The following is a 27,218-nucleotide window of genomic DNA, read 5'->3' on the forward strand; positions in this document are numbered from 1 at the left end:
CCGTTCTTATTTCAAGTATGTTTGGTGAGTTCAGTAGCAAGGCATTGATCACATACAATAACTGCTTTTAATACGCAGATTTTTTTTTAAATATAAAATTTATTCATTTCAATTATATAGTATTTATATATATATTACATACATTAGAAGAATCTTTACATCTGATTATTCACATACATTTTAAGCATGTCCTGTCAAATTCTCCATTTTGTAGTACAATCAAACCTCATGTAGTCCACATACCAAGTTAGCTGGCACTGCAATATCTGTCAAAGAACAGAAAGAAAAGTTGTTAATACCAGTACTTAAAGTTTCCTTCACATTAATTTGAGCTGGAGGGGGAATAACACTCAACATTGTGTAACATACATAAACATTACATACATGATAATAGTCAAGCGAGTATAGCCCTCAGGGATTTAGTTACATTGGCTAACAGGGCGTGGATAACAGTGCTATCGTAGTGGAGAGGGACTGTCTGAGCAGAGGGTCTGATACCTATCTTAGCAGGCTTTGGGAGGTTCAGATTGCTCATGATGTCCACAAACTCCTCCAGGCTCTTGGTCAGGCGGGGGTTGAACTTGCACTCCTCACCCACCGTAGACACGGTCTGACCTGATGTAGACGAACAGATCAAACACAACAACGCCGTGCTCTGTGATTACGTCTACATGCACAGGGAATTACATTCTTACCACAGGGAATTACATTCTTAATGAGGCCAAGTAACCTGGGTTTGGGTCGACGCATCATCATAAACTGGTTACAATAACCCAGGCATGTTTGTGTTCTTATTATGAGATACCCACTTAAGAAGTCAGGCCTATTCACATATTTAACAAGTTACTGTGGTGGCATGTAAACATCTTAAAACATTTACTATTGGTTTTATTCCCTCTCTGCACAAACTCAGCCTCTCACCGGGTACATGTACACAGTTTAGCCTGAATAAGACCTTACACTGTATCCAGAATAATGTTCTATGGTTGGGTTACGCCACGCATGTAAATGTAACCAGTGACAGCTGTGGTATGACAACCTTTTGACATTGACATGGTTTTGGACTTGCTTTGAGAGATAATATCGAATAGGTGAATAGAGGAATGTTGTTGGGTCAATGTTGAGTCTTTTATGGACTAAAAAGGTTAGCTATGCACCAAGGCCACTTTTCACCCATACCGAATCCAAGTTCTATACTTTAAGTATCGTCTGACACAGAGTACCAATCCAATCCATTACTACTGAACAGTATAGAGTCTATAGACTTAGGCCATTCGTTTGGGGTCACTGGAGATGTAATGTATTTTTTGTCCATTATATATATATATATATATATATATATATATATATATATATATATATATATATATATATATATATATATATATATATATATATTTTTTTTTTTTTTTTATACCATAGGAGATATTCAACACCTCTCTGTCACAAAAGCAGAAAATCACATTGCTTTGTTTGCTTTGATTTCTGACATGTTGCACATGGCTCTTGTTATCAGATTTGAGTATTGGGGAAATTCTCCCACTACCAATACCCTGTTGTAGCCTGATGTCGGCATGATATCCGATAACAGTATCGCATCAGTGTAGCCGTAAATAATAAAAGGTTAATGAAGACCGGTCACCTATTTAAAGTACAGCAAGAATCCCATGTCTCAATGACAAAAGCTCTCTGTGCCTGTCGACCTAAATTGGTTAGATAATCTAGACTTCGGTTGATTAGATCATCAAGAGTTAGGGTGGTTAGATCATCTAAACTTTGTTTAGATTATCTAGATTTAGGTTGGTTAGATAATCTAGAGCTAGGTTGGTTAGATCATCTAAACCTAGGTTGGTTAGATTATCTAGACCTAGCTTGAATTTGAATTGAAGCAGTATTTCAAAACACTGTTTCAAATATGGCAGCCCTGCCAAACAACTGTCACACTGTAAGCATCCATTCACATAATAAAGTTTTGAGTCAGTGCATCATGAGACATAACACATTTAAAGACATGTGTGGGATTTACAGCCAACCTTTGTAGTCGTGTGCAGGGTAGATGAGGCATTGTGGCGGCAGAGTAAAAATCTTCTGATGGACAGACTCATAAAGCGTCTTGGAGCAGCCTGAAAGAAAAAGGCAAGGTTGTCAATTGATTGAGCAATGGGAAAATCATATTATACTGCCACCCTGTGTTCATATAGTGGCATTACAAAAACAAGAGCAACAAGTGATGCCCAATGATCTCTCTGAAACAATGGTACATTGGGAATGAAAATCAAGCTACTTGACCAGATGGCCAGAATAAAGCACAATTAACATAGAGATATTAATGGGGGGTAATTCTAACGCATTGCATGGTGTATTAATGTGTCATCGTTGTGTATTCAAATGTCTTTTTCTTTGTTGATAAGCAGTGCTAAGCCTACAATAATAATTGACCCTTCTCTGCTGGGATGAACTGGCATTGCATGAATGAATGAAAACTTTATTAACAGATTGCAGAATGGGTACAGTACAGCTCAATACATACAATTGTTAAGGGGATGCAGACCAGAGAAAGACTTTCGTCTTGTTTACATCAGGGTCCCCCATTTTCAATTCATCGTAACATATGACATACATGACATACAGATAGACAGTACTGCTACATCTATACATTTATGACATATCAGATTTGCAAATACAGTACTGTTTGTGATACGAAAAGAGTCCAGAAAAAAAAGTATATACATTTGACGTAGAAACTGTACATTGGAGGAGGTTGGGTAGGTGGGGGGGACTGTACATTGGAGGTGGTTGGGTGTGGGGGGGAGGTTGGGTAGGAGGGGTGGGTGGGGGACACTGTACCACTGTACAAGCAAAACTGTACATTGGAATATTGACAAGACCATACTTGGTAATTTACTGTACATTGGAGGGGGTTGTGTTAGGACATTTACAGGGGCCAGTTTCGAATTGCAGTCTCCCGTAGGTGTTTTTTGAGTGTTTTTGAAAGTGGGTAGTGATTCACATTCCTTTACAGCTTTGGGTAGGGCGTTCCACATTGATGTGGCATAATTGCGAAACGTGTTTAGTCCCTTGTTTGAGCCGAATCTGGGTTTAACATGATTTGTGGAGCTCCCTCTGGTGTTGTGATCGTGGTATTCACTGACCTTTGGGAAGTATTTTGACATGTACATGGGTACCTTGGTCGTGTAGTGTATCTTGTAGACCAGGCCCATTGCAAGTTGCTGTACTCTGTCGTCTACTCTAAGCCATCCTAGGTTGTCAAAGTGGGCAGGGGTGAGGTGGGTTCTAGGAGTAAGGTCAAGCAGTAGTCTGACCAGTTTGTTTTGAGATGTTTGTAATTTTGTTTTTAGCGCCTTTGAGGTGCTTTGGTACCATGAGGTGCAAGCATAGTCGTAGTACCCTTGAATGAGTGCTCCTGCCAGAGTCTTCAGGGTATTCTTGTTTACCAGTGAGGAGATCCGGTACAAGAATAGAGTTCGTTGGTTGACTTTTTTTTATTACATTGGATGCCATTTTGTCACAGGAAAGATTTGCCTCTAGGATGGAACCCAGGTAGGTAATATCTTCTTTCCTTGTGACAATATTGTCACCCACTGTAACTGAGAAGCCGTCGGTCTTGCTGAGTTTGGTATTTGAACCGAAGAGAATGGACTCTGTTTTGCCCATGTGTAGTGATAGTTTGTTATCAGCGAGCCATATGCATGTGCCACAGGGCCCTCTGATCATTGGCTGATTGCTGTTAACCCACAAGAAAATGCATCTACTGTACATGAGACTACTAATAATCCACTATGCCAGTACCCATGTAGTCATAGTATTGTTACAGCTCCAGCTAAATGCATTCAAATACAACACTAAGTGAAATTGAGAGGCGGCGCAAATGCATATAGGGGAAAGTCAATGAAAAGACGCAAATGGAGCGAGACAAACTCAACTAACTTACACTTTAGGCGGCACGAATGGAAACAAAATTCGCCTGGTGTGATGGAGCAAATGTGGGCATTTCTTCACAATGAATATCAAACATACTGCTATGAATGCTCTGTAGCCTATTGTATAGATCAGGGGTTCCCAAACTTTTCAGGCCAGGGCCCAGAAAATAAGGCGTCAGAGAGCCGCGGCCCAATGCACATTGTCGGGCTTTTTTTTCTTTTCTTTTTTGCCAGGCGACCGATTTTTTAAGCCAAATATCACTTCAATCCTATTAAGTTAGTTCAAGTTAGTTATTCATTTATATGTGCTATTTATAAGAGGGCTAACTTGTTGCAAAATAATAATGATAATAATAATAGCCTCATTAAAATACTATTGTTGCTTCGGTTGTTTTCAGCGTTTTATGTGCATAATCTGTTATTTAGTTTGAAATGTTCGTTGAAATAAGTAGATTTTTCGTTTTTGTTTATTTATTAAGTTAATATAAAACCATATAGTCACATTTTAGAATACAACTAGAAACACTGTCCTGGCCTGCTTCTAAGTTCAGTGGCCTGACAAAAAAAAAAAAAAAAAAAAAAAAAAATTAAATCATCTCACGGCCCACCCGTGGCTGCTCGCGGCCCACCTTTGGGTCGCGACCCCGACTTTGGGAACCACTGGCTGATGAATATGTCACTTTTAGAAATGGTCCCATTTTTGTAAATGTCAACAATGCTACTGCTGAGAGACCAAATGCACGTTTTCACAGTTTTGCAAGAGTTACAGTATCAACATAAAGCGTGGCAATATTTCTGTATGTGAATGCACGATTAGAGAGACCGGTCTACCTTGCTGGAAGTCTGTCCTGCCGCAGCCCCTGATGAGCAGAGTATCCCCAGTGAAGGCCATGCTCAGGTCCCTTGTCACCAGCGTCACACAGCCGTCTGTGTGGCCCGGAGTCTCCCTCACTTTCAAGTACTGGAGAGAGGGAGGAAGCGGAACGTAAACGAACAGGATGGGGGGGGGGGGATATACTGTAGTAAAGACATTAAGGACAATGATGACCAACCCTGGACCGACAGAGCAACAACATGTGGAACACAAGCTAGATGTGGCTTGCTCTAGCATTTTCAATCATATTGATCTAAAAGCACCCTGACGGGGAGGCTTGAACTGGAGTTGGTCCCCAGGTGCACTGCTGGACTGTGGTTGCCCACTGCTCCTGAACTGGAGTTTATCCCCAGGTGCTGGACTGTGGCTGCCCACTGCTCCTGAACTGGAGTTTATCCCCAGGTGCTGGACTGTGGCTGCCCACTGCTCCTGAACTGGAGTTTATCCCCAGGTGCTGGACTGTGGCTGCCCACTGCTCCTGAACTGGAGTTTATCCCCAGGTGCTGGACTGTGGCTGCCCACTGCTCCTGAACTGGAGTTTATCCCCAGGTGCTGGACTGTGGCTGCCCACTGCTCCTGAACTGGAGTTTATCCCCAGGTGCTGGACTGTGGCTGCCCACTGCTCCTGAACTGGAGTTGGTCCCCAGGTGCTGGACTGTGGCTGCCCACTGCTCCTGAACTGGAGTTTATCCCCAGGTGCTGGACTGTGGCTGCCCACTGCTCCTGAACTGGAGTTGGTCCCGGGGTGCTGGACTGTGGCTGCCCACTGCTCCTGAACTGGAGTTTATCCCCAGGTGCTGGACTGTGGCTGCCCACTGCTCCTGAACTGGAGTTGGTCCCGGGGTGCTGGACTGTGGCTGCCCACTGCTCCTGAACTGGAGTTTGTCCCCAGGTGCTGGACTGTGGCTGCCCACTGCTCCTGAAGAGTTAGGATGGGTTATATGCAGAGGATACATTTCTGGCATACTGTATGTAAATGTGCTTGGCAACTAGTTTCCTTCCTTCTGTGGAGGATAACAGGAGCTTGTCTCCTCCCTCTCTGTCCCCTCTACTCAACCCCCCAGCTTTATTGTTCCCCCCTCCCCTCTCCTGTGTATATATAGGGCCATCCAAAGCCATATTCTCTAACTTTGTATTTGATATGTTCATTCTGAGTTAATACATTGTATTAACCGGATCTCCATTGACTGAGTAAGTTATTATGTAATCAACACTTCCTTTCAAAAAGAGGGGACTTTTAGCTTTCTTCTAATGATACCAATATTGTCTTTGTATTCAGTAATAAACAAGATGCATCCCGTTATAATCTGACAGTCACCAAACTAATGTATTTGAGAATAAAGGCTTTTGAGTTTGCAAATCATTTCTGCGCTAGCTAGTCATCTTACTTTCACAAGCTTCAAAATTTGACAATAATATTGACAAATTATGAAAAACTCAGATGGAACCCAAAACCAGCCAAGAACTTAGATGTTGACGTAACACCTCATTGATATGTAAATGAGCCACTGCACGTTTTTACTGAAAATTATGGGAAAAGCATCAGAAATGTGTTAGATGACACATAGCAACTTTTCACCTCCAGTAGCCATCATCACCTGCTCAGCTCATGAAACACAGATTACACCTACATCTTGTCACCCTGAGGCTCTTTAAAACCCAGGACTGGTGTTGACTAAATGAAACAGATATTCCCTCCTTACATGTTTTCCAAAAGTGATCTCGTCTCCCTCTGAAAACTGGACATCTGCAGCAGCGCCACTATGTTTGGAAATGGCACTCTTCAACCCCAACAGCCTCTGCTTCAGTAGGCCTGTGCCCGTGATGTGGTCCGCATGGCAGTGGGTGTTTACTATCAGAAAGAAAAAGATTGCCATGTGTAACAGGTATTGTTCATGTTAGCGAGGCCTTAGGGTGAGGCCTCTGCCCAGTCTCCAACCAGAAGTCCTATGATCTCCAATACAAAAAGCAGAAGTGCTACCAATCAAGGATTTGGTCGAAGTGAATTTAACTGACTTTCGAACTCCATTGCCAACACAGTCTCATCAGAAAACATAATGTACATTATGCTATAGCCATAACTAAGTAATATAATTACATATTGTGTCTGCAAAAGAAAAAGAAAAAAAACACTGGGCTCTCGCCACTATCTAACTATGATTATAGTTAAAGTTAAGGTTTGTTTTAACATTCGCTTAACAGTTATGGTTAATAAAGTTAGGGTTAGGGTTCAATCCCCAGCAGGGGAACTTAAACGTTTTCTGAAAACATTACTAAAATATTATATTCACAAATATATTACTTATGGCTATAACATAACATACATTATGTAACTTTTTTCCTGTGGTAGATTAGTACTTTATTTACATATTTTAAGCAAGATCGGGCTGCCATTGCACATACTAGTAGGTACAAGCAATGATTCAAGGCACAGCCTTCCATTATGTATAACCTCCAATGAGAGGAGTGGACAATAAGTTAACGTGAAATGCTCTAAGAAAGAGGTCAATTGGGATGACAGAAGTGGATGATAGTGGTTGGCTTAGGATGATGTTTTATGCAACATGGTATCATGATTATGTGTGGTTACACAATAAAACCGCACCACTGAGGCGTGCCTGGTGAGAGCTTTTTAAAAAAGGAACATGCTGACATTTTGGGAAATTCACGTATTTGCCATCTTCCCGAGTCTTCAGACTAGAACAGCGGTTCTCAAACTACGGGTCGCGACCCAAAGTGGGGTCGCGGGGAGGCGCATTAAAAAATTAAATAAAATCAGATCGAGTTTTCCACCTGGCAGCTGTGTGTATTTGCCATGTCTCACCCCTTCAGGCCGACACACAGTATTCCAATACATATCTCACTAAGCTGGTTAGAATAACAACATGCAACTTGACATTTCCGATTGTCATTTATTGTTGAGCACCCATGTCAGAAAAATACAAAAACTGTAACAAATAAATGAACTATACACTTAAATAAAATAATGTATTTGAGAACTAATTTAATCTATTGAACTGTAGTTGCATTCAACAGGTCATTATTGCAAAAGAGAATTCGTTAGCAATAACCTACCTGTATAAATAAAGGTTAAAAGTAAAAACATAACTGACACATAAGTAACATCTAGGAAAGCAATTCACCTACCGAAATTCCGAGGCTTCTACCTCCTCTGTCGCGCGCGTGCACACTGCACACACACACACATACACAGAGAGACGGCTCCCTCCCCCCCGAGCCCCCACCCGTGCTAGCTCAGTGTTCTCTCTCTGTCTCTCTCTGCAATGAGCATGGCTATTTAGCTAGCTAGCAGCTAACGTTACTTTACCATGTAAATGAATGACTAGGATGCAAAGCACTTTCAGTTTTCACTGCACACACAAAACGGTCACAATATTGAGCCCTTTAGGTTTTCCTAGTCAAGGAATCAAATAGTCTGCTATGGCTGCATGTGTGGTGCTAACGTTATTGTTTTTAAATGCGCAACTGTCGGAAAAACATGGCATCGATAAGAGGAATCGATAGTCACGGAGGCATGCGATTCCAGGAAGCTGACAATTAGGAACCGGTTCCCAATCTATTCCGATTCTCGATTCCCATCCCTATCGCGGGAGGGGGGGTCTGGTCTTTTGTGTGTAACCTGGACTCACAATGGATAGCTGCTATACCACACTGAAGTGAGGTGGCTATCTCGAGTATTAAATCGCCTTTTTTTTTTTACTCAGAAGAAGCGCGGATTTTACTTGCTGACAAAAACAACCCATTGGCAGAGAAATGTGCTGATAATGAGCTGGATTAAGACTCCGTTCAGCAGAGATTTGGGGGAATTTACTGCTCGATAGCTTTTTGTAGGAACAGAATGTTGCAAAAAAAAAAAAAATCAAAGCCCATCATCTGTAGCCAGTAGAAGGACTCATTGAACAATTTAGGAGAGAGAGCGCGGACAATTTGGACAACTGGATCAAAGATCCGTTCATTACGCATGACGCAGCAGGCCACTGTCTGAGCAGGAAGTGCTCAATGATCTTTCGTGTGACGACTGACAAGCTACTGAAAGTCAAGTTCACTGGACAGGCACTCGCAAAGTTCTGGATATCAGTCCGGAACGAGTACCCAGTGTTGTGTAATGCTGCGCTGAGAATATACCTCTGTGAGGGCGGATTTTCAGAGTAGAAGCGGATCTCCGCCAAAACGCACGTGAACGCATTTTCTTTTCATGTTCTGGCAACATATTTTGGCTAAATATGCCTTGTTTTATAAATGTGTATACAGAAACAATTCCGTTGTTTTGTTGATAATATTCATTAATTGCATTGATAACAGTGCTGTAATTTCATTTTCTAATAAATATGCATGTTCAAGTTCAACAATGTGTGCTTTTATTTTGATATTCCTTATTTCCATGTTGAAATTACGCGATACATTAACACATTGAGTGCCAACGACGAGATTAGTCGTGCTAACTCGCCATGCGTTGAGTGCCAATGACGAGTTTTCTCATCTTTTAATCGTAATTTTTCATTCATCCAGCCTGACGTTATCATTGTGAATGGGTCTGAACTCGAAAAGGACAAATACCGCCACCTATCGTCTCCCGGATGGTAATGCACATCATTGGATTGGATTGGCTGGGGTTGTGCATCAGAAAAAGAGTCCGGTCCGGGGTTTTCCCATCTCGGGCAAGCAGTATCGTGTTACCAGATTGACTGAGGACCCTCAGAGCAGCGTCGATTATGTGTTTCGGACTATAACGTTGGATCAATAAACGCGATCAATATTTGGAATGGCGATCAGGAATTGGATTCATCTTTTTGCAGAACATCTGATGTGAGGTAAGGACTCTATTTTACCAGTATTGGGTTAATCAGATGTTTTTTTCTCGATAATCTAGTGTTTATTTGAAAACGATTCATAAATCAGCCGAAAAATTACAACGTGTTTTGTGTATTCCACTAAAGAGCTATTATCGCGGATTTCTCTGGAATCACTAGAAATCTTCAAAACTATACTTGTATTCAAAACGGTATAAACCGGAAATGTACCAATGAAAAAACAATCAATTTCGTACATGTTGACTGCAAGCAAGTCATTGATAAGAGACAGGTGTATTAGACCCATAGCCATAATTTAAGGGCGTTTTCACACCTGGCTTGTTTGGAGCTGTTGATCCGAAACCTGGAGCGTTTCCCCCCTATTTCGGTTCAGTTGGGCATATATGAACACAGCAATCACATTCTGTTGCGGAACAAAACAAGCGGGCCGAGACCACCTAGAGAGGGTGGTCTCGGCGCATTTCCAAACGAACTCGACGAGACTCGTACGCTGTGAGAATGCAATCGACTTAACAAACCGACACAATAATAATAATAAGTCGTGGGTCAACGTGGAGCAGCGATGAGGTACACTGCGTTGATATTTGGGCAGACGATCACATTCGTCAGATGCTGGAGAACACAAGTACACTGAAGTGTGCAGACAGTTTAGTGACCGAATGAGGGAATGGGGCTTTGAAAGGTCTGTCGAACAGTGTCGTGCTGCTGCACGTTGTTACAGCGGAGATACAACAAGCAGAGCAGACCCTGAAATGGTGTTTGTGTTTTGCCGGGTGTCAGTCAGCTGTGTGCCCGCTGCCGCGCAGGAGAGAAGAGCCGGGTCTGTAGTGACGCTGCAACAGCAGCACAGTCTCTCTCTCTCTCTCTCTCTCTCCCCCTCTCTCCCTCTCCCTCTCTCTCCCTCTCTCTCCCTCCCTCCCCGCGGTCATCAGTAAAGTCAGGGTTAGGGGGGGGGGGGACACACACCACAAAATCTGACCAATGAGTGACAGTTTGCTCGCGCGTGCATTTGTTTTGGTCCGCTATTAACACAGCCGTGTGAACACAAACGAACTAAAGGACAAGTGCAACATTGTATCATTATAGTCCCCGTGTCTCCCTGAATCGGAACAAAGCAAACGAACTACAGGTGTGAAAACACCATAAGATATAGTTTAAGCGTTCGCAAATTTCCCCCTTCTCCCATTGACTAAAGCGCTGGCACCGAATGGCCTATTTTGGGCATAGGGGCGTGGCTCTCAATGTGTTAAGTGTGGGGTCGCCAAAGAATATCCTAAATAAAATGGGGTTGTGGTATAAAAAAGTTTGAGAACCCCTGGACTAGAAGATAGATACCAGTTTACTCTGTGTTTGTGTGCAGCAAAGAGAGATGTGGCTGCACGCTAGCCTAGCTTAGCACAAATGACAGTGGCAGTGGGGAAGGAGTGGCTAGCCTTGCTAAAAGTGAGGAAATACACTTTCTAACAACTCCAAAACGGTTATGTACATGTTGTACATTGTGTATTTACCACGGGTAGAAATAATAATGTAAAAACAACACATTGTAATTTTCGAAGCAGTGGGAGGTATTTTCTTGACCAACAACCGCTAGGTGCAGTAAACGCTGTTGTAACCCCACATTTGGTGATCCAGATCTGTATCTATTTGAACCAGAATTTACGGAGGAGGAACTACAGGTTTTGGAAGCTGAGCAGGCAAGAAGGGAGTCTGAGCCAGTGGAACACTCTGGGGCCGAGGGGAGAGTGCATCTGCTGCACGGAGTGCACATTGATGGGAAGGCTTGATAGCTATGGCGAAGAGGACAGAGCACAAAGATACTGTGTCACAACAAAGACAAATTACAATGTCTAATTTTTACATTGTTATTTCTACATGTGGTAAATACACAAGATAATACAACATGTATCATAAGACAGTTTTAGAGTAGTTGGAAAGTGTATTTCTTTACTTTTAGTTTTGACTGAGCTAATTTAGCCACCAGCCCCATAAGACCATGTAGCCAGTTTACCTGCAAATTTGAGAGTGAGCCCCAGTTCTTCTACGACCTTCAGGTCCCTATCGACTGTCTCCAGCACCGGGTCGATGAGAACGGCCTCCTTGCTCTCCATATCCGCCAGCAGGTAGGTATAGGTGCAGCTTGCAGACTCAAACAACTGGACAGGAGGAAAGGGATGGAAAGTAGGGATGTGCAGAACTTGAACTAGATTCTTGAAATTAATTATTCTGTACTACAACATAATAATAACTGCTTATTCGGTTTTGTCAACTTTTATCAGTTTGCTTGCTATGAGTAGTCTATATGTATTAAAAGGTTATACATGAGCACAGTGGTCCTTATCAGTTTACTTTGAACACTACTGTACAAGTTGTGTGGTTTGTAGGCTGATCAGTTTGAACTTCAGTTCAGCTAAAACTTCCAAATAAAAAAAGTGAATTTAGAGTGAACTCAAAGTCGATTAGATCAGTGTTTCTCAACTGGTGGGTCACGACCCACTTTTTTTGAGTGGGTCGCGGATGTGCGTGTAAAAAAAAATATATATATATATATATATCTATAGCTATCTTTGTGAAAGTGGCTTCTCAGCTCTGGTCCAGCTGAAGACAAAGCAGAGGAACAGATTGGACATTGAGCATGACCTCAGAGTTGCTTTGTCTACCATCACCCCAGACTCTTGTCAGGAGCAAACAACATCCCCAGTTATCCCATTAGTTCCCTGGGATGTTAAGCTAAGAAGTCTGCTAAGAAGGATATATTATTTATTATTATTATTATTTTATTTCATTGTGTTTTTAGCCCTAGTTGCACTTTTGTTGCAACCCCAGTTATCCCATTAGCTCCCCCAAACTTACTGTATAGGTCTGTTATGTTAAGCTAAGAAGTCTGCTAAGAAGCTTTATTATTTATTATTATTATTTTTTTATTTCATTGGGTTTTTAGCTAGGGCTGGGCGATATAACGATAAATATCGCGATATATTTTAATAATCGATATCGAATATCGAAATAAAATAAAAAATCGAAAAATTTTTATTTATTTTTTTACCTGCAACAGGGCAGTTTTAAAACCAGAGACAGTGGACAGACTTGTCTTTCTTGCCTGCAACTTAAAGTAATGGCTTTGCTTGTCCAAATGACAATACTGACCAAATTCAGATTTCTTTTTCTCTTGTCCATTTATTTTGTTTGCTTTCTAATTTAAAATACATTTTGAAACCGTCTGTACACAGTAGGCTATGTGTGCTAGCAGAACTAGACTCCAGTCACGAGTCACAGTGCACATGTGCGGTGGTTTGTCCACCAAAAAAGCGCCAAAAGATCGAAAATAAACTAGCAGAGCCAGAACTGTTCAACTCCTCTGGAGCCACAGCCAGCAGAGAAGCCGGTTTACTTTAGCTTTTAAACCAGCTGCAGCCTGAGAACTGGAGTGTGAGGGGATGTAACACTAAAGATGGCGGCAATGACAAAGAATTGCTGCAAAATAAACATACATCTGTTGTTAAAAAAAACAAAAAAAACAAAAAAAAAAAATTTAATTTTTTTTATACTTATAACAATTCGATAATTATCGATATCGAGAAATAAAATAAAATTATCATATCGTTATCGCGATATGATTTGTTTCCATATCGCCCAGCCCTATTTTTAGCCCTAGTTGCACTTTTGTTGCAACCCCAGTTATCCCATTAGTTCCCCCAAACTTAGGTCTGTTATGTTAAGCTAAGAAATCTGCTAAGAAGCATATTATTTATTATTATTTTATTACATTGGGTTTTTCGCCCTAGTTGCACTTTTGTTGCAACCCCAGTTATCCCATTAGTTCCCCCAAACATAGGTATGTTATGTTAAGCTAAGAAATCTGCTAAGAAGCATATATTATTTATAATTATTTTATTTCATTGGGTTTTTAGCCCTAGTGGCACTTTTTTGTGTTTATTTCATGTTTTTAACAGTGCATGAAAGATTGTGTATTACTGCAAATAATTTGAAATAAATCATAGTGGTTAAAAAATGTGGGTCGCGACTTAATGACTAAGGAGAATGTTGGGTCCCGAGGCTAGACCATTTGAGAACCACTGGATTAGATCACACTACAATAACTCGTTAATGGGGAATACTTAAATAGTTTGTATTAGAGCTGTCTTAAATACTTCGAAGCTTCGTTCGATGGCATGAGCTTCGAACATTAAAAAATAAATCGAAGTGTTAAAAAAATAATAATAATGTTTTTTTTTCTCAAATGCATCTCCAAGGGAATATCCCTTGGAGTTGTACACGACGGCGACGCCACACAAAACATTAATAAGGCTATGCCTATGCTGCTATGACTAATGTGTTACCAAGTTGGCTAATTTAATTGTAATCATCTGCTTTTGTAGGTGCATTGTCTGATATAATTATAAATTAAATATAATATAATTGTTTGCTTGATAGACGAAGGTTGCAACATAATTATGTAATGTCATGTCGTTGGCTGTGAGAGCAGCCCCACTGCACCCAGGCAGCGCAGCCGAGTGAAACCTTGTTGGCTGTGTCAGTCACGAAAGGGGCTACTTAATTAATTAATCCAATCCACTTTATTAATAGAGCACATTTAAAAACAACAAAGTTTACCAAAGTGCTGTACAAGTCCCACAACATAAGATAAAAAAAAATATAACAATAATAATTAATATATATATATATATATTTTCCCCCCCGAAGCTTGGTGTGACGTACGTGGGTTGGTCATTATCATTATTACTGTATTTGGAAGACCATGTGAACATCAGGTTAGTATAATTAGTGTTATGTTATGTTTTGTATGTGTGTGTGTGAACATGAGAGCTGATGCTGTCTCTTCTTCTCTTCCTGTCAGGTGCTGCCCGTCCCTACACTGAAGAGTGCTGATTGCCTAATGAGTGACAGCTGAGGGCAATCACTTCGAGAGGGACGGGTGGACAAGTAGCTGACAGGACCCACACGTCGGGGGGCGTCACTAGTTCACTGCCACGTTCCAGAGTGGAGTAAGGGAGGTTTGCCCTTCTCGCCTAGCTGTTGCGTGAAGCAATACTGTGTGGCTTGGTGCCATTTATCACATAAGTGTGGATTGATCCTCCTAGCTGTGGTGTCCTATGATGGGCACGTGGTTGTATTAGTTATTAAGTGTTTGTTTGTATTATATGTATATCTTGTTTGTCCTCCCCTACCTTTTCCCCTGTGCACCATGGAGGAGGTTTAAATCCCTACCTCCATTTAAATACATAATTTACTATTTGGAAAGCGTCTTGTGTTGTGTCTTTTTTACCTACCTGGGACATTGTTATGAAAGCATTTACTGAGAGAGGCTGCTTTTGCTCATGTGCAGCCAGCTCCAGTCATTATTCTGTGTGGACCCTAGACCTTCGTACATGACATGGGGGCTCGTTAGTTTGCGCAATTGTATGGTTCCTTGTTGGTTATATAACATGGTGACTTGTCAATTGGAGCATGTCAGGTAAAATAAGATAGCGTTTTCTCATTGGTAAGTTAGTGTGTTTCCATTGTCCGTGCTACACAGTTTGATTGATGTAAACCGTTGTTGTATGTGATGCTCTTGAACTAATCTGTTTTTTTCTGCCATATAGGTAACAGGGGGATCGCCTACTTGGTTAGCGGGTGGGGGGCACGCGTCGTAATTCTGGTGGAGCGCGCAATGAAATCGGTAAGCGACTGAAGATATGTGTAGACCTCATCCCGCCAGGGGAGTAGTTTAGCTGGGGTATGCTAGAGTGACGTAGGTGATCCTAGTTAGATGGTTAGACCAACGTTTATTGTTTTCATGAATGGTAGATGTGGGCATTAAATCAGATTGGTTGAATTGTATACTGCGGAATGTGGCGATTAAATGTGTTACGCACGGATATTGTGGAGTAGGTGAGGGGCTATTTCCTGGTACCCGTTATTCGTTTATTATTATTATATTAGATATTCGTTATTTCGTTTGCTGGTAACGCGGGTTGCTACGGGAGCACAGGGTAATTATACGTAGGTTATTTGTGGCATAGTCATATTCTGCAAGGGCTATGGCTGGGACGGCTTTTACTTTGGATTTTTTTTTGGCGGATCCTACGAGGGATCAAATTGATGTCTGCACAAAGATAGATTTGTGTAGTGTCGCCAAACATTATGGCATTACTGTCCAGAGTTCGAAAAGTAAAGAGGAGTTAAAAGCGATTGTGCTGGCGGGGTTGTTGGACAAAAATTTATTTAGTTTGCCCATAGCCCAGGAGGATGGTTCTGAGAACACCGCGCGCGACGAGGCGGCTGATAAGGCTGGTGAGGTCACTGGTGGTTTAGATCAACCTGGTGCGGTGCAGAAACGGAGAGGTGGCATTTCCAAGGGAGAGGAAAATGATAGTGATGGGTCTGTACTAGGGATGCCCCGATCACGTTTTTTGCCACCGATACCGATCACCGATCGTCGTGAGCCATATCGGCCGATACCGATCCGATACCGATTGTTTTTGATTAAAAAGAAATTAATATTTATTTTATATAAAAAGTTTTTTTTTTATTTTTTTATAAAATATATATATTATATAATGACTTGTACTTGTATTATCTGCGAGACATCGCCACCACGCAACAAGTCAAAATGCTCGCCATCTGCAAACAGCTCCACTGTCTGTGTGTACTCTAGTAGCCTCCAGCTCCAAAAAGGATTCTCCGGCGCTGCAGCGGGACCCTATTGGTAACGTTACTGTGCTTTGGTCATTTCACATTCAGCAAGCCCTCAGCTCGAATACGCATTAAATCAATGTTATAAGACATTGATATCAAGAGCTACTGCTAGCCGGCTAGATGACGTTAAGACAGAACTTTAGTTCAATGGGACATTTCGTTTTGAACAGTAAACTAACGTCAGCTAACGCAAGCTAACGCAAGCTAACGGAGGTATGAACATGGACTACTAGACTTTCTGGATAATTTGTTGATATCAGGCGCTTTCGGTAGCTAGCCGGCTAAATACCGTTAGACAATGCCTACTAAACGTGAATAGTTGACTGGGTAATTTTGTTTAAACAGTAACGATAGCTAGGTAGCTAACGTTAGCGCAGGTCGAATGCACTACAGACTCGAGCAGAGGAGCCGCCTCTCAGTCCTCTTTGTTTACAAACTCTACACGGGGCGGGCGGGGCTAGGGAGGAGGAGCAGCGGCAGTTTGCAGGTCGTGTGTGTCTGAGACAGACAGCGAGTGAGAGCTTCGCTTGATCGGTTTCCGCGATCGGCGAATATGACTCATTATCGGAATTCACAGATTGCATATTTATACTGAGTATCGGCCGATAACGATCGGTGGCCGATCGATCGGGGCATCCCTAGTCTGTACACTCGTCGTGTGCCTCTGTTTCTTCTCCCACTCGTAAATCAAGTAGACGGTTGGCCCGTCTCCAGATGGAGGAGAGAGAGGCTATACGAGTCAGGGAGGAGAAGCGAGAGGAGAGGAAGGAAGAGAGAGAGGAGAGGAAGGCAGAGAAGGAAGAGAGGAAGGAGGAGAGAGACAGGGAAGAGAGAAGAGGGGATGAAAGAGAGAGAGAGAGGAAGGAGGAGAGAGACAGGGAAGAGAGAAGGGAAGAGAGAGACATGCTGAGGGAAAAGGAGGAGAAGGACAGAGTGCTCCAGGTGACGATAAGGAAGATGGAGTTGGAGAGTGGTGGCTCTTCCTCTCCCTCATCTGAAGGTTACCAGGGCACTTTTAATATTGGGCAGCATATTTCTGTGGTTCCCCTTTTTCGGGAGTCTGAGGTGGAATCATATTTTTCTACTTTTGAGCAAATAGCGTGGGCTTTGCAGTGGCCAAAGGACCAGTGGGCACTATTATTGCGATATAGACTCACGGGTAGGGCTCAGGAGGCCTGCCAGTCATTATCGAATGAGGACAGCGTGGTATATGAGAAAGTGAAGAGTGCTGTCTTGCGCGTATATGAACTGGTGCCGGAAGCATATAGGCAACGATTTAGGGCACTAAATAAAGCTCCCTCTCAAACACATGTGGCATTTTCCCGTGAACAACGGACTATGTTTACTCGTTGGTGTGAAGCATGTGGTGTGGATGGTGTCGAAGCGTTGAGCGAGTTAGTCCTCATTGAGCAATTTAAAAAATGCGTGCCCGAACGCATTATAGTGTACTTAGAGGAGCGAAAGGTTTCTACCCTCCAGGAAGCTGCAGTTTTGGCAGACGAGTTCGCATTGATCCACAAAAATATTGCTGTACGAAATGATGTGTATGTAGGAGGGGCGCGTTTTCTCCTTCTGAGACGCCGTATCGGGGAGGTGACGGGCGAGCATTCCGACCTCGCTCACCGCCGTCTCGAAATGCCTTGGGTGACGAGCGAGCATTCCGACCACGCTCACCGCCGTCTGAAAAGGTGTGTCATTATTGTAAGAAAGAAGGTCATTTTGTGAAGGACTGTCATGCGCTAAGGGATCGACAGGAGACCAGGGAGTCAGCCCAGGAACCAAAAGGGGTGGGGTTGATTGGTACGGTGTCATGTCCTGACCAGCATAGCTCTTTTGAACCCTTTTTGTTTGATGGTTATGTGTCCCTGTCGGGTAAAGTTGGGGACTACCAACAGGTGAGAATACTCCGTGATACAGGAGCCTCTCAATCGTTCATCCTGGCTGATGTATTACCATTGGATGTGGACTCATGTGGGTCGAGTGAATTGGTGAGAGGTATTGACATGGGGTGTGTGCGCGTGCCGTTGCATAAGGTGCATGTGCAGTCTGGACTGATCACAGGTTGCTTTCCGGTCGCGGTTCGCCCATGTTTTCCCGTGAGGGGGGTGGATTTCGTCATGGGGAATGATATCGCTGGGGGTAAGGTCGTCCCTGTGTTGGAGGTTGGAGACGCTCCATTTATTAACTCATTGTGTGATACATTGATTGATAATCACCCCAATGTCCCTTCTATTTGTGCTGTCCCTAGGGCACAGGAGCGGAAGCGAGACCAAGGTCTAGCGTTGGGTGACTCTGTCTGTGGTGAGTTTTGCAAATTGGCGGTGGCGCAGCATTTTGAGGCGGGGGATGAGGTGTTTATTGTGCTGCCCACGCCTAGTACTGTGCTCACTGCCCGGTTCTCAGGACCTTATGTGGTAAAAGGAAAGGTGTCTGCCACTAAGTATATGTTGCATACGCCCGGGCGGCGGAGGAGGACACGCTGGTGTCATGTGAATAGGCTAGTGAAAGGTTCTGCCCGCGTCTCGTCGGAGTTGGGATGTGACAGGGTTGTTGGTTCACATGCTGGGTTGTGTTCTATTGTGCCTTGCAGGACGCATAGTGCTGATGTTGGGAGTGCGCACCCCCGGTAAGCGGTTCGCGTGTCGGTGTCCGGTGGCGATGAGGGAGGTCGTTGGGAGAGTGGCTATGTGCCCTGACAAAAGAAAAGGGGGGCTAGCTTCACCTGGCCATGGTCCCTGGGACTCTCCTTGCCTTCTGACTCCCATGGCTAATGTGTCTCTCCGTTCTTTTTGTACTACAGGAGGGTGAACGTAATGACGGTGCCTGTCTTGTTCCCGTTATGGCCTCGGTAGGAGGGATGCACCGGCCCCGTTCTGACGGCTGATGCATGTGGTATATGGAGGGTGATTTCTATTTATTTTTGTTCTGTTAGTGCTAATCTGATGTTGGTTAATAATAAGTGATAATGTTTTGCTAACCCTGCGGGTTCGCTCTTATGGGGGGAGGTGTGACGTACGTGGGTTGGTCATTATCATTATTACTGTATTTGGAAGACCATGTGAACATCAGGTTAGTATAATTAGTGTTATGTTATGTTTTGTATGTGTGTGTGTGAACATGAGAGCTGATGCTGTCTCTTCTTCTCTTCCTGTCAGGTGCTGCCCGTCCCTACACTGAAGAGTAGGGATGCCCCCCGGACCCCGGTTTTGAACGGTCTATATGCTATATTCTCTCTTTCCCGGTCTGGACGTTACAAGGACAAGACAATCCAGGCCTTCCTACTCGAGGCGACATCGATGGACCCCAGGTTCAAAGGAAAGATGGATAGTGATGCCACCTGGGGCCGGTTGAGGGAGGCAGCTGTAGCAGAGGAGGAGGGCCACACAGAGGAGCAGGGCCACACAGACCAGCAGCAACAGGAGTCAGAAGAAGGGGAGGAGGAGACAGCCACCCCACTCTAGAAACCAAGGAATGCCTTGGAGGAGCTGTTTGCTGATGAAGACATGGAGCTCAGGACCACCATGCAGCAGAACACCTTGTCTGTCAGTGAGCGAGTTGATCACGAACTCCAACTCTACAAAGGTCTGCCTTCCATCCCCATGTCAGAAGCCCCTGCTATGTGGTGGTGGGAAAAGAGAGGTACTCTGCCCCTGCTGACACAGCTTGCAACCACCTACCTCTGTGTCCAAGCCTCCTCCACCCCCAGTGAGAGGGTCTTTTCTACAGCCGGGGACACTATAAGTCAGGAGAGATCCCGACTCCTGCCGGAGAAGGCAGATATGTTGATCTTTCTGCATAATAACTGTTAGGATCATTTTCTAGGTTCTTTAATCTTGTTTGTTTGAACTTCTGTTAGCCTTTTGCATTTGTTGTTTATTATAAAAAGTCTATAATTCAGAGTCAGACACATTTAAAACATTGTTGCTGCTGTTGCTGAAGAAATTATATTCATTTATTATATTTATTTATAAAGTTATATAAAAGAACATTGCTGCTGCTGTTGCTGAAGAAATTATATTTATTTATAATACTTATTTATAAAGTATTAAGTTGTATAAATAATAAAGCAATGTCGATTCTGTTCTTAATTAATTGTCTTTTTTTCTTGCAAAAAAAATAATCAAAAAGAACCGATAAGAGTATCGATAAAGTACCGAACCGTTAAGCAGTATCGATAAGAGTAGTAGTATCGATAAAATCCTAATGATACCCATCCCTACTGAAGAGTGCTGATTGCCTAATGAGTGACAGCTGAGGGCAATCACTTCGAGAGGGACGGGTGGACAAGTAGCTGACAGGACCCACACGTCGGGGGGCCTCACTAGTTCACTGCCACGTTCCAGAGTGGAGTGAGGGAGGTTTGCCCTTCTCGCCTAGCTGTTGCGTGAAGCAATACTGTGTGGCTTGGTGCCATTTATCACATAAGTGTGGATTGATCCTCCTAGCTGTGGTGTCCTATGATGGGCACGTGGTTGTATTAGTTATTAAGTGTTTGTTTGTATTATATGTATATCTTGTTTGTCCTCCCCTACCTTTTCCCCTGTGCACCATGGAGGAGGTTTAAATCCCTACCTCCATTTAAATACATAATTTACTATTTGGAAAGCGTCTTGTGTTGTGTCTTTTTTACCTACCTGGGACATTGTTTTGAAAGCATTTACTGAGAGAAGCTGCTTTTGCTCATGTGCAGCCAGCTCCAGTCATTATTCTGTGTGGTCCCTAGACCTTCGTACATGACACTTGGAATTAAAAGCTTCGAAGGTCAGCCCTAGTTTGTATAAGTCTGTACTAGGGATGGGCGTGAGTAATCGATTACTCGTAGCTATGAGAGGGGGGGGGGGGGGGAATCGAAATTATAAATTGTTATGAAAAAAGTGTAAGATTATAACTGTTTGTTGGTTTCCTTAAACATATATACGTGAATGAACAAAAATAACGACTTTTTTTTCCCTTTTCGAGTAATACACAATCAATCGAGTATAGTATTAGCATGCGATCAATCGATCTGGATTTTTCTTTAAAATGCCCATCCCTATACTAGTAATGATCAGATATGGATGCGTGTGTGATTTAAAGGAAAACTCAGACATTTTGGGAAATTAGCTTATTTAACATCTTCCCTGGAGTTAGATGTGACAGGGTCCTTTTCCTCTCCCCTCCAAACTCACAACAATGATGGTGTAGTCGGAATAAGTGGTGTTGAGGTTGCTTTTATTGTCAGCCTTCCAGGGTGCAGCGGTGACATCTCATACTAGTGACATAAACAAAATAATAAAAGCTATACTATTACCTCTGCAGTCTGTCAGGTGGGTTCCACAATAACCTCACGTTGACAGCAGCGTTTCCGTTAGCCGGTAATTACCGGTATTTGACCGGCAAAATCTGTTGAAGTCCGACATATTTAATCTCTCCGGTCTTAATGTCCGGTGAAAATAATTCCCTGAGTCTAAGCACAATTTGATTATTTGAATTGTATTAAAATAGGCTAAAATTAAATAGCCTATGCGATGAACGAAACGATCATTACATTTGTTTCCTCGTTGCTTCTAATAATGACAACGACGTTGTCAGTGAGAGCTTAGTGCTGGGTGTGCGAACTTTTGTGAAGCTGCAGAGCCGGAGCAGCAGCAGCACAATGCAGTATTCCAGCAGTACTCCAATTCAGCCAATTCAATGTTGGGTGGGGGGCGCTGCTGTGCGGTCCCCAGAAAAGAGCCAATAACAGCTGAATCAGCTGCTCTGCAGCGCCATACTCTTTGCAAATAAGTCGTTGCGAGGTGGAGAGAGTCATCACGCAAACCCACGATAATGTTGCCGTCTCTCTCTGCCAAATTTCTCAGTTCTTCGCTTGATATAATTAATACAAATGTCCAATATAACGGAATTCGTTAGCTCATAAAAATGTGATTATAACAGACTGTTGTTTATTAATGTCGGGCGACTGCCCACAGACACCTATTTGATTTAAAGTCGGCAGCAGCACGAGTCTCGGGACTTATTTTATTTGGAATATAATGACTTTATACGCAAAAGTAGCCTAGTTTTAAGTAAAAATATTATAAATCTACATGCCTTGATGATGTCATTCTTTTGTTTTGTTGTCATTATTTTGCCTATCAATTGTTTTTAAGCTCAATAAACTCTGACCGGAATTTCTCTCATTTGACCGGTAGATTGAAATCTACCGGACACTGAGGCCGGCAACAATTTTTTCTAACGGAAACCCTGGTTGACAGACAAACACTTACTGTGTGGAGCTTCCCTGGTTACCCTTTTTGCAACCGTGGTTCTGGTGAAGCCCCACACAGAGACAAACAGACTAACACTTACGGCGCTTCCCTCTGTATACCTTCACTGTACACTAACGCAGGCAAGAACAAACACTCCTTGGGCCGCAGCCCTCATGAACACCCTGGACTCCTCCCCCTCCACAGGTGCCACACATAATTAATTAAACAAACTAAACAGGTGCTACACATCAATCAATTAACAGTTTCCTATACACATTAAAATCAGACAACCTTCAACACCAATACCCTCACAACCCAATAAATAAATACATATACACAACCCAATAAATAAATATATGTACACAACACAATAAATATATGTATGAATGGATATGAATGTATAGATATATGTATGAATGCATGTATGATAAGATTAATGAGTATGTATGCATGTTTGATTATGTATGAATGTATATGATGAGTGAATGTTGTGTGTATGTGTGCGTGCGTGCTGCCCCGGAGTCAGTGACAGACCCACTCTGTCACATTAGACAAGGGGATGCCCCGATCACGTTTTTTGCCACCGATACCGATCACCAATCGTCTTGAGCCATATCAACCGATACCGTTCCGATATCGATCGTTTTTGATTAAAAGAAATACAAATTTAAATATTTTTAATATATAATTTATTTTTATTTTTTATAAAATATATATATTATATAATCATACTTGTAGTTGTATTATCTGCGAGACATCGCCACCACGCAACAAGTCAAAATGCTCGCTATCTGCAAACAGCTCCACTGTCTGTGTGTACTCGAGTAGCCTCCAGCTACGGCCAGGATTCTCCGGAGCTGCAGCTGGACCCTATTGATCACATTCAACATGCCCTCAGCTCGAATACGCATCGAATCAGTGTTATAAGACATTGATATCAGGAGCCATCTGTAGCTACTGCTAGCCGGCTATATAACGTTAAGACAACGCCTCAGTGAACTATTTAGTTTAATGGAACGTTTCGTTTTGAACAGTGAGCTAACATGAGCTAACGTGAGCTATCATGCACTACTAGACTTGCTGGAGCATTTGTTGATATCAGGAGCTATCAGTAGCTAGCCGGCTAGATACCGTTAGACAATGCCTCATCATGTATTAAACTAAAAGTGAATAGTTGACTGGGTCATTTTTTTTATTTTTATTTTTTTTATTGATCTTTTTCCCCCTTCTTTTTCCTCCGATTTTCTCCCATCCCAATGTTAGTCGTTATGCCAATTCCCAATCCCCTTCCTGGTCGCTGCGCACTTACCCCCACAGTCGGTCTGGGAGAGTGGAGGCTACCACGTGCTTCCTCCGACACACGTCCAGCCAATCAACCGCTTCTTTTCACCTGGCAGCGCGGATTCTCACTGAGAGGGCGTAGCGTGTGGAAGGATCACACTATCCCACTTAGATCCTATCCGCGCTTAGCAGGCGCCCCGACCGAACTGTAGGAGTCGCTGTTTACAACGACCCGGACCCACCCCGCCAGCTTCTCCCACCCTCTAATACTGCCAATTGTATTAGTGTGAACGGCCAGCCAAGCTGGTGACAACCCCGGAGCTGTGAGCTGACTGGGTCATTTTGTAATGGTAGCTAACGTTAGCTCACGGAGGTCCCAGTGTCCCACTAGACTAGACTATACTAGTGTTTACAGTACACGGGTGTGGGAGGGGCTGGAGGAGGAGCAGACGCCGCTGCTCTCTCTGTGTGTCTGAGACAGAACTCAGCGAGTGAGATCTCCACTCAGAATTGGATCATATTTTTCTATCGGTTTTGACGATCGGCGAAAATAAAGCATTATCACCGATCACCGATTGCATATTTATACTGATTATCGGCCGATAACGATCGGTGGCCGATCGATCGGGGCATCCCTAGAAGATACATACCTTTTTTGTCTCTCTACATGCATTAGGCTTAGGGAACGCCTGGACCGTTAGCCTAGCTTAGCTTAGCTTCATCACTGGAAGTGGGTCAGACATTTACCAGAGTGCCCTACAGTCACAAAATACACTCCAAATACAATCAAAATACAACTCCAAAACGTTCCTGTAAACATGTTGTGACCTGTGTATTTACCACGTCTCCCAGTCACACGAGTCTCCCGGATACACAAGTCTCCCAGTCACACAAGTCTCCCAGTCACACAAGTCTCCAAGTCACACAAGTCTCCCAGTCACACAAGTCTCCAAGTCACACAAGTCTCCCAGTCACATGAGTCTCCCAGTCACACAAGTCACATGAGTCTCCCAGTCACACAAGTCTCCAAGTCACACAAGTCTCCCAGTCACACGAGTCTCCCAGTCACACAAGTCACATGAGTCTCCCAGTCACACAAGTCTCCAAGTCACACAAGTCTCCCAGTCACATGAGTCTCCCAGTCACACAAGTCTCCCAGTCACGCAAGTCTCCCAGTCACACGAGTCACATGAGTCTCCCAGTCACACAAGTCACATGAGTCTCCCAGTCACACAAGTCACATGAGTCTCCCAGTCACACAAGGTTCTAAGTCACACGAGTCTCCCAGTCACACAAGTCACATGAGTCTCCCAGTCACACAAGTCACATGAGTCTCCCAGTCACATGAGTCTCCCAGTCACACAAGTCTCCCAGTCACACAAGTCTCCCAGTCACACAAGTCACACAAGTCTCCAAGTCACATGAGTCTCCCAGTCACACGAGTCTCCCAGTCACACAAGTCTCCAAGTCACACAAGTCTCCCAGTCACACAAGTCTCCAAGTCACACAAGTCTCCCAGTCACACGAGTCTCCCAGTCACACAAGTCTCCAAGTCACACAAGTCTCCCAGTCACACGACACGAGTCTCCCAGACACACGAGTCTCCCAGTCACACAAGTCTCCCAGTCCCACAAGTCTCCAAGTCACACAAGTCTCCAAGTCACACAAGTCTCCCAGTAACACAAGTCTCCAAGTCACACAAGTCTCCAAGTCACACGAGTCTCCCAGTCACACAAGTCTCCCAGTCACACAAGTCTCCCAGTCATACAAGTCTCCCAGTCACACAAGTCTCCAAGTCACACAAGTCTCCCAGTCACATGAGTCTTCCAGTCACACAAGTCACACGAGTCTCCCAGTCACACAAGTCTCCCAGTCACACAAGTCTCCCAGGCACACATGTCTCCAAGTCACACATGTCTCCAAGTCACACAAGTCTCCCAGTCACACAAGTCTCACAACATGTTTACAGGAACGTTTTGGAGTTGTATTTTTATTGTATTTGGAGTGTATTTCGTGACTGTAGGGCACTCTGGTAAATGTCTGACCCACTTCCAGTGATGAAGCTAAGCTAGGCTAACGGTCCAGGCGTTCCCTAAGCCTAATGCATGCAGAGAGACAAAAAAGGTATGTATCTTCTTGTCTAACTCCAGGGAAGATGTTAAATAAGCTAATTTCCCAAAATGTCTGAGTTTTCCTTTAAGTCCATTGTCTTCATTGCAATGTGTGTCAAAAGTCAGCAGATGGGAATATTGTAGTCTATTGCTGTGCACATGTCATAATAAATGCCATGTTATTGTTAAACAACTTCGAATTTGAAACAGAAATGTGTAAACATTGTCATGTGGCTCAGTCTGTAAAAACGCCCCCCCCCCCCCCCCTCCCCTCAGTCCACTGTTGGTAAATCCCCTGTACAGAACAGTTTTGCTACATTCATTGTTGCTATACAATGAACTGTTGAAACACTGGGAAGTCTGGGATGCTTGGAAAATCCCTCTGCAAAACATTTCATATTTATTTTATTTTAAACGCAAATTATATAGCTAGCTCTATCAATGTTTACTGTTCTGAAGTGAAGCACAGACAACAATCATTTATATAACTTTAGCTTATTTCGTTTGGTCATAAACTAATGTTCAGTGATGATAGCGCATACGTTTTGCATTCTCACTTGTGAAAAAAACAAAAACACAAATTGTAAATAAAATACGTGCTCACCTCACCTGTCTAAAGAAAAGTCCGTTCTCAAGCGCCAGCCTGGAGCAGCAGTACCGTCTTGTGGGAGATGTCAGCGGTTGCAAGCTGGTGCGCGCGCCTGGACCGATGCACTTGCTGTGGGCTGCGACGTAACTCGAGCGCCCGGCTGTTCGGAGGGAAGGCGCGAGGGCCAACGCACGTACAGCAGGTTTCATTCCGTTTACAACGGAGCACATCCTTTCTCGCTGCTATGATTAAACTGAATGAATGTGCAGACTGTTGAGGCAGGACAATAAATATGTTTGCCTTCAGCAATTCAGACTCCAGCGATTTACCCTACAACAGCCCGACCGAATATCGTTCGTTGCGACTCAAGTTGTTAATGTCAAATAATGATTGACAAAGCTGTCACAACAACTATGTAGATCTAGCGGAGAACACACTCTATCGCTCACCTCACCATTAGTACCTTATCTGGAGGCAATGCTCCCAGTTAGTTAGTTCTCACGAGCTCCGAAGATAATGGTCCTTCCTGTTCTGCTTCTGCAATGATGTAAATTGTGCCATAATAACAAATACTGTATTGTGCAATACATTTGGTCATCGTTTAATGCAGTCATTGTGTAGAATTTCCTTCTGGCAAATTCACTAAACTGTTCACCTTAAT

General features: G+C 43.3%; 1 protein-coding gene across 1 annotated transcript; it reads right to left on the minus strand.

Annotated features, from left to right (window-relative positions):
* ethe1 (ETHE1 persulfide dioxygenase) lies at positions 1–27,218 on the minus strand. Its single transcript, XM_084336167.1, has 7 exons — positions 26,578–27,218; positions 11,656–11,800; positions 6,519–6,667; positions 4,773–4,902; positions 2,034–2,123; positions 499–615; positions 1–266 (listed from the first exon to the last, which is right to left on the minus strand). Exons 1-7 carry the CDS (start codon positions 26,785–26,787, stop codon positions 220–222), a joined length of 888 nt encoding a protein of 295 aa, XP_084192293.1. The 5' UTR covers positions 26,788–27,218; the 3' UTR covers positions 1–219.

The sequence above is a fragment of the Notolepis coatsorum genome (genome assembly GCF_963971535.1).
Source record: "Notolepis coatsorum genome assembly, chromosome: 19".
Classification (NCBI taxonomy): domain Eukaryota; kingdom Metazoa; phylum Chordata; class Actinopteri; order Aulopiformes; family Paralepididae; genus Notolepis; species Notolepis coatsorum.

Excerpts from the sequence above, each read along its gene's own strand:
- ethe1 (XM_084336167.1), bottom strand. The coding sequence starts at position 26,787 with ATGTGCTCCGTTGTAAACGGAATGAAACCTGCTGTACGTGCGTTGGCC. Across the intron at positions 11,801-26,577 it reads ACGGACTTTTCTTTAGACAG|TTGTTTGAGTCTGCAAGCTG; the intron begins GTGAGGTGAGCA and ends CCTCCTGTCCAG. Across the intron at positions 267-498 it reads CCCAAAGCCTGCTAAGATAG|ATATTGCAGTGCCAGCTAAC; the intron begins GTATCAGACCCT and ends GTTCTTTGACAG.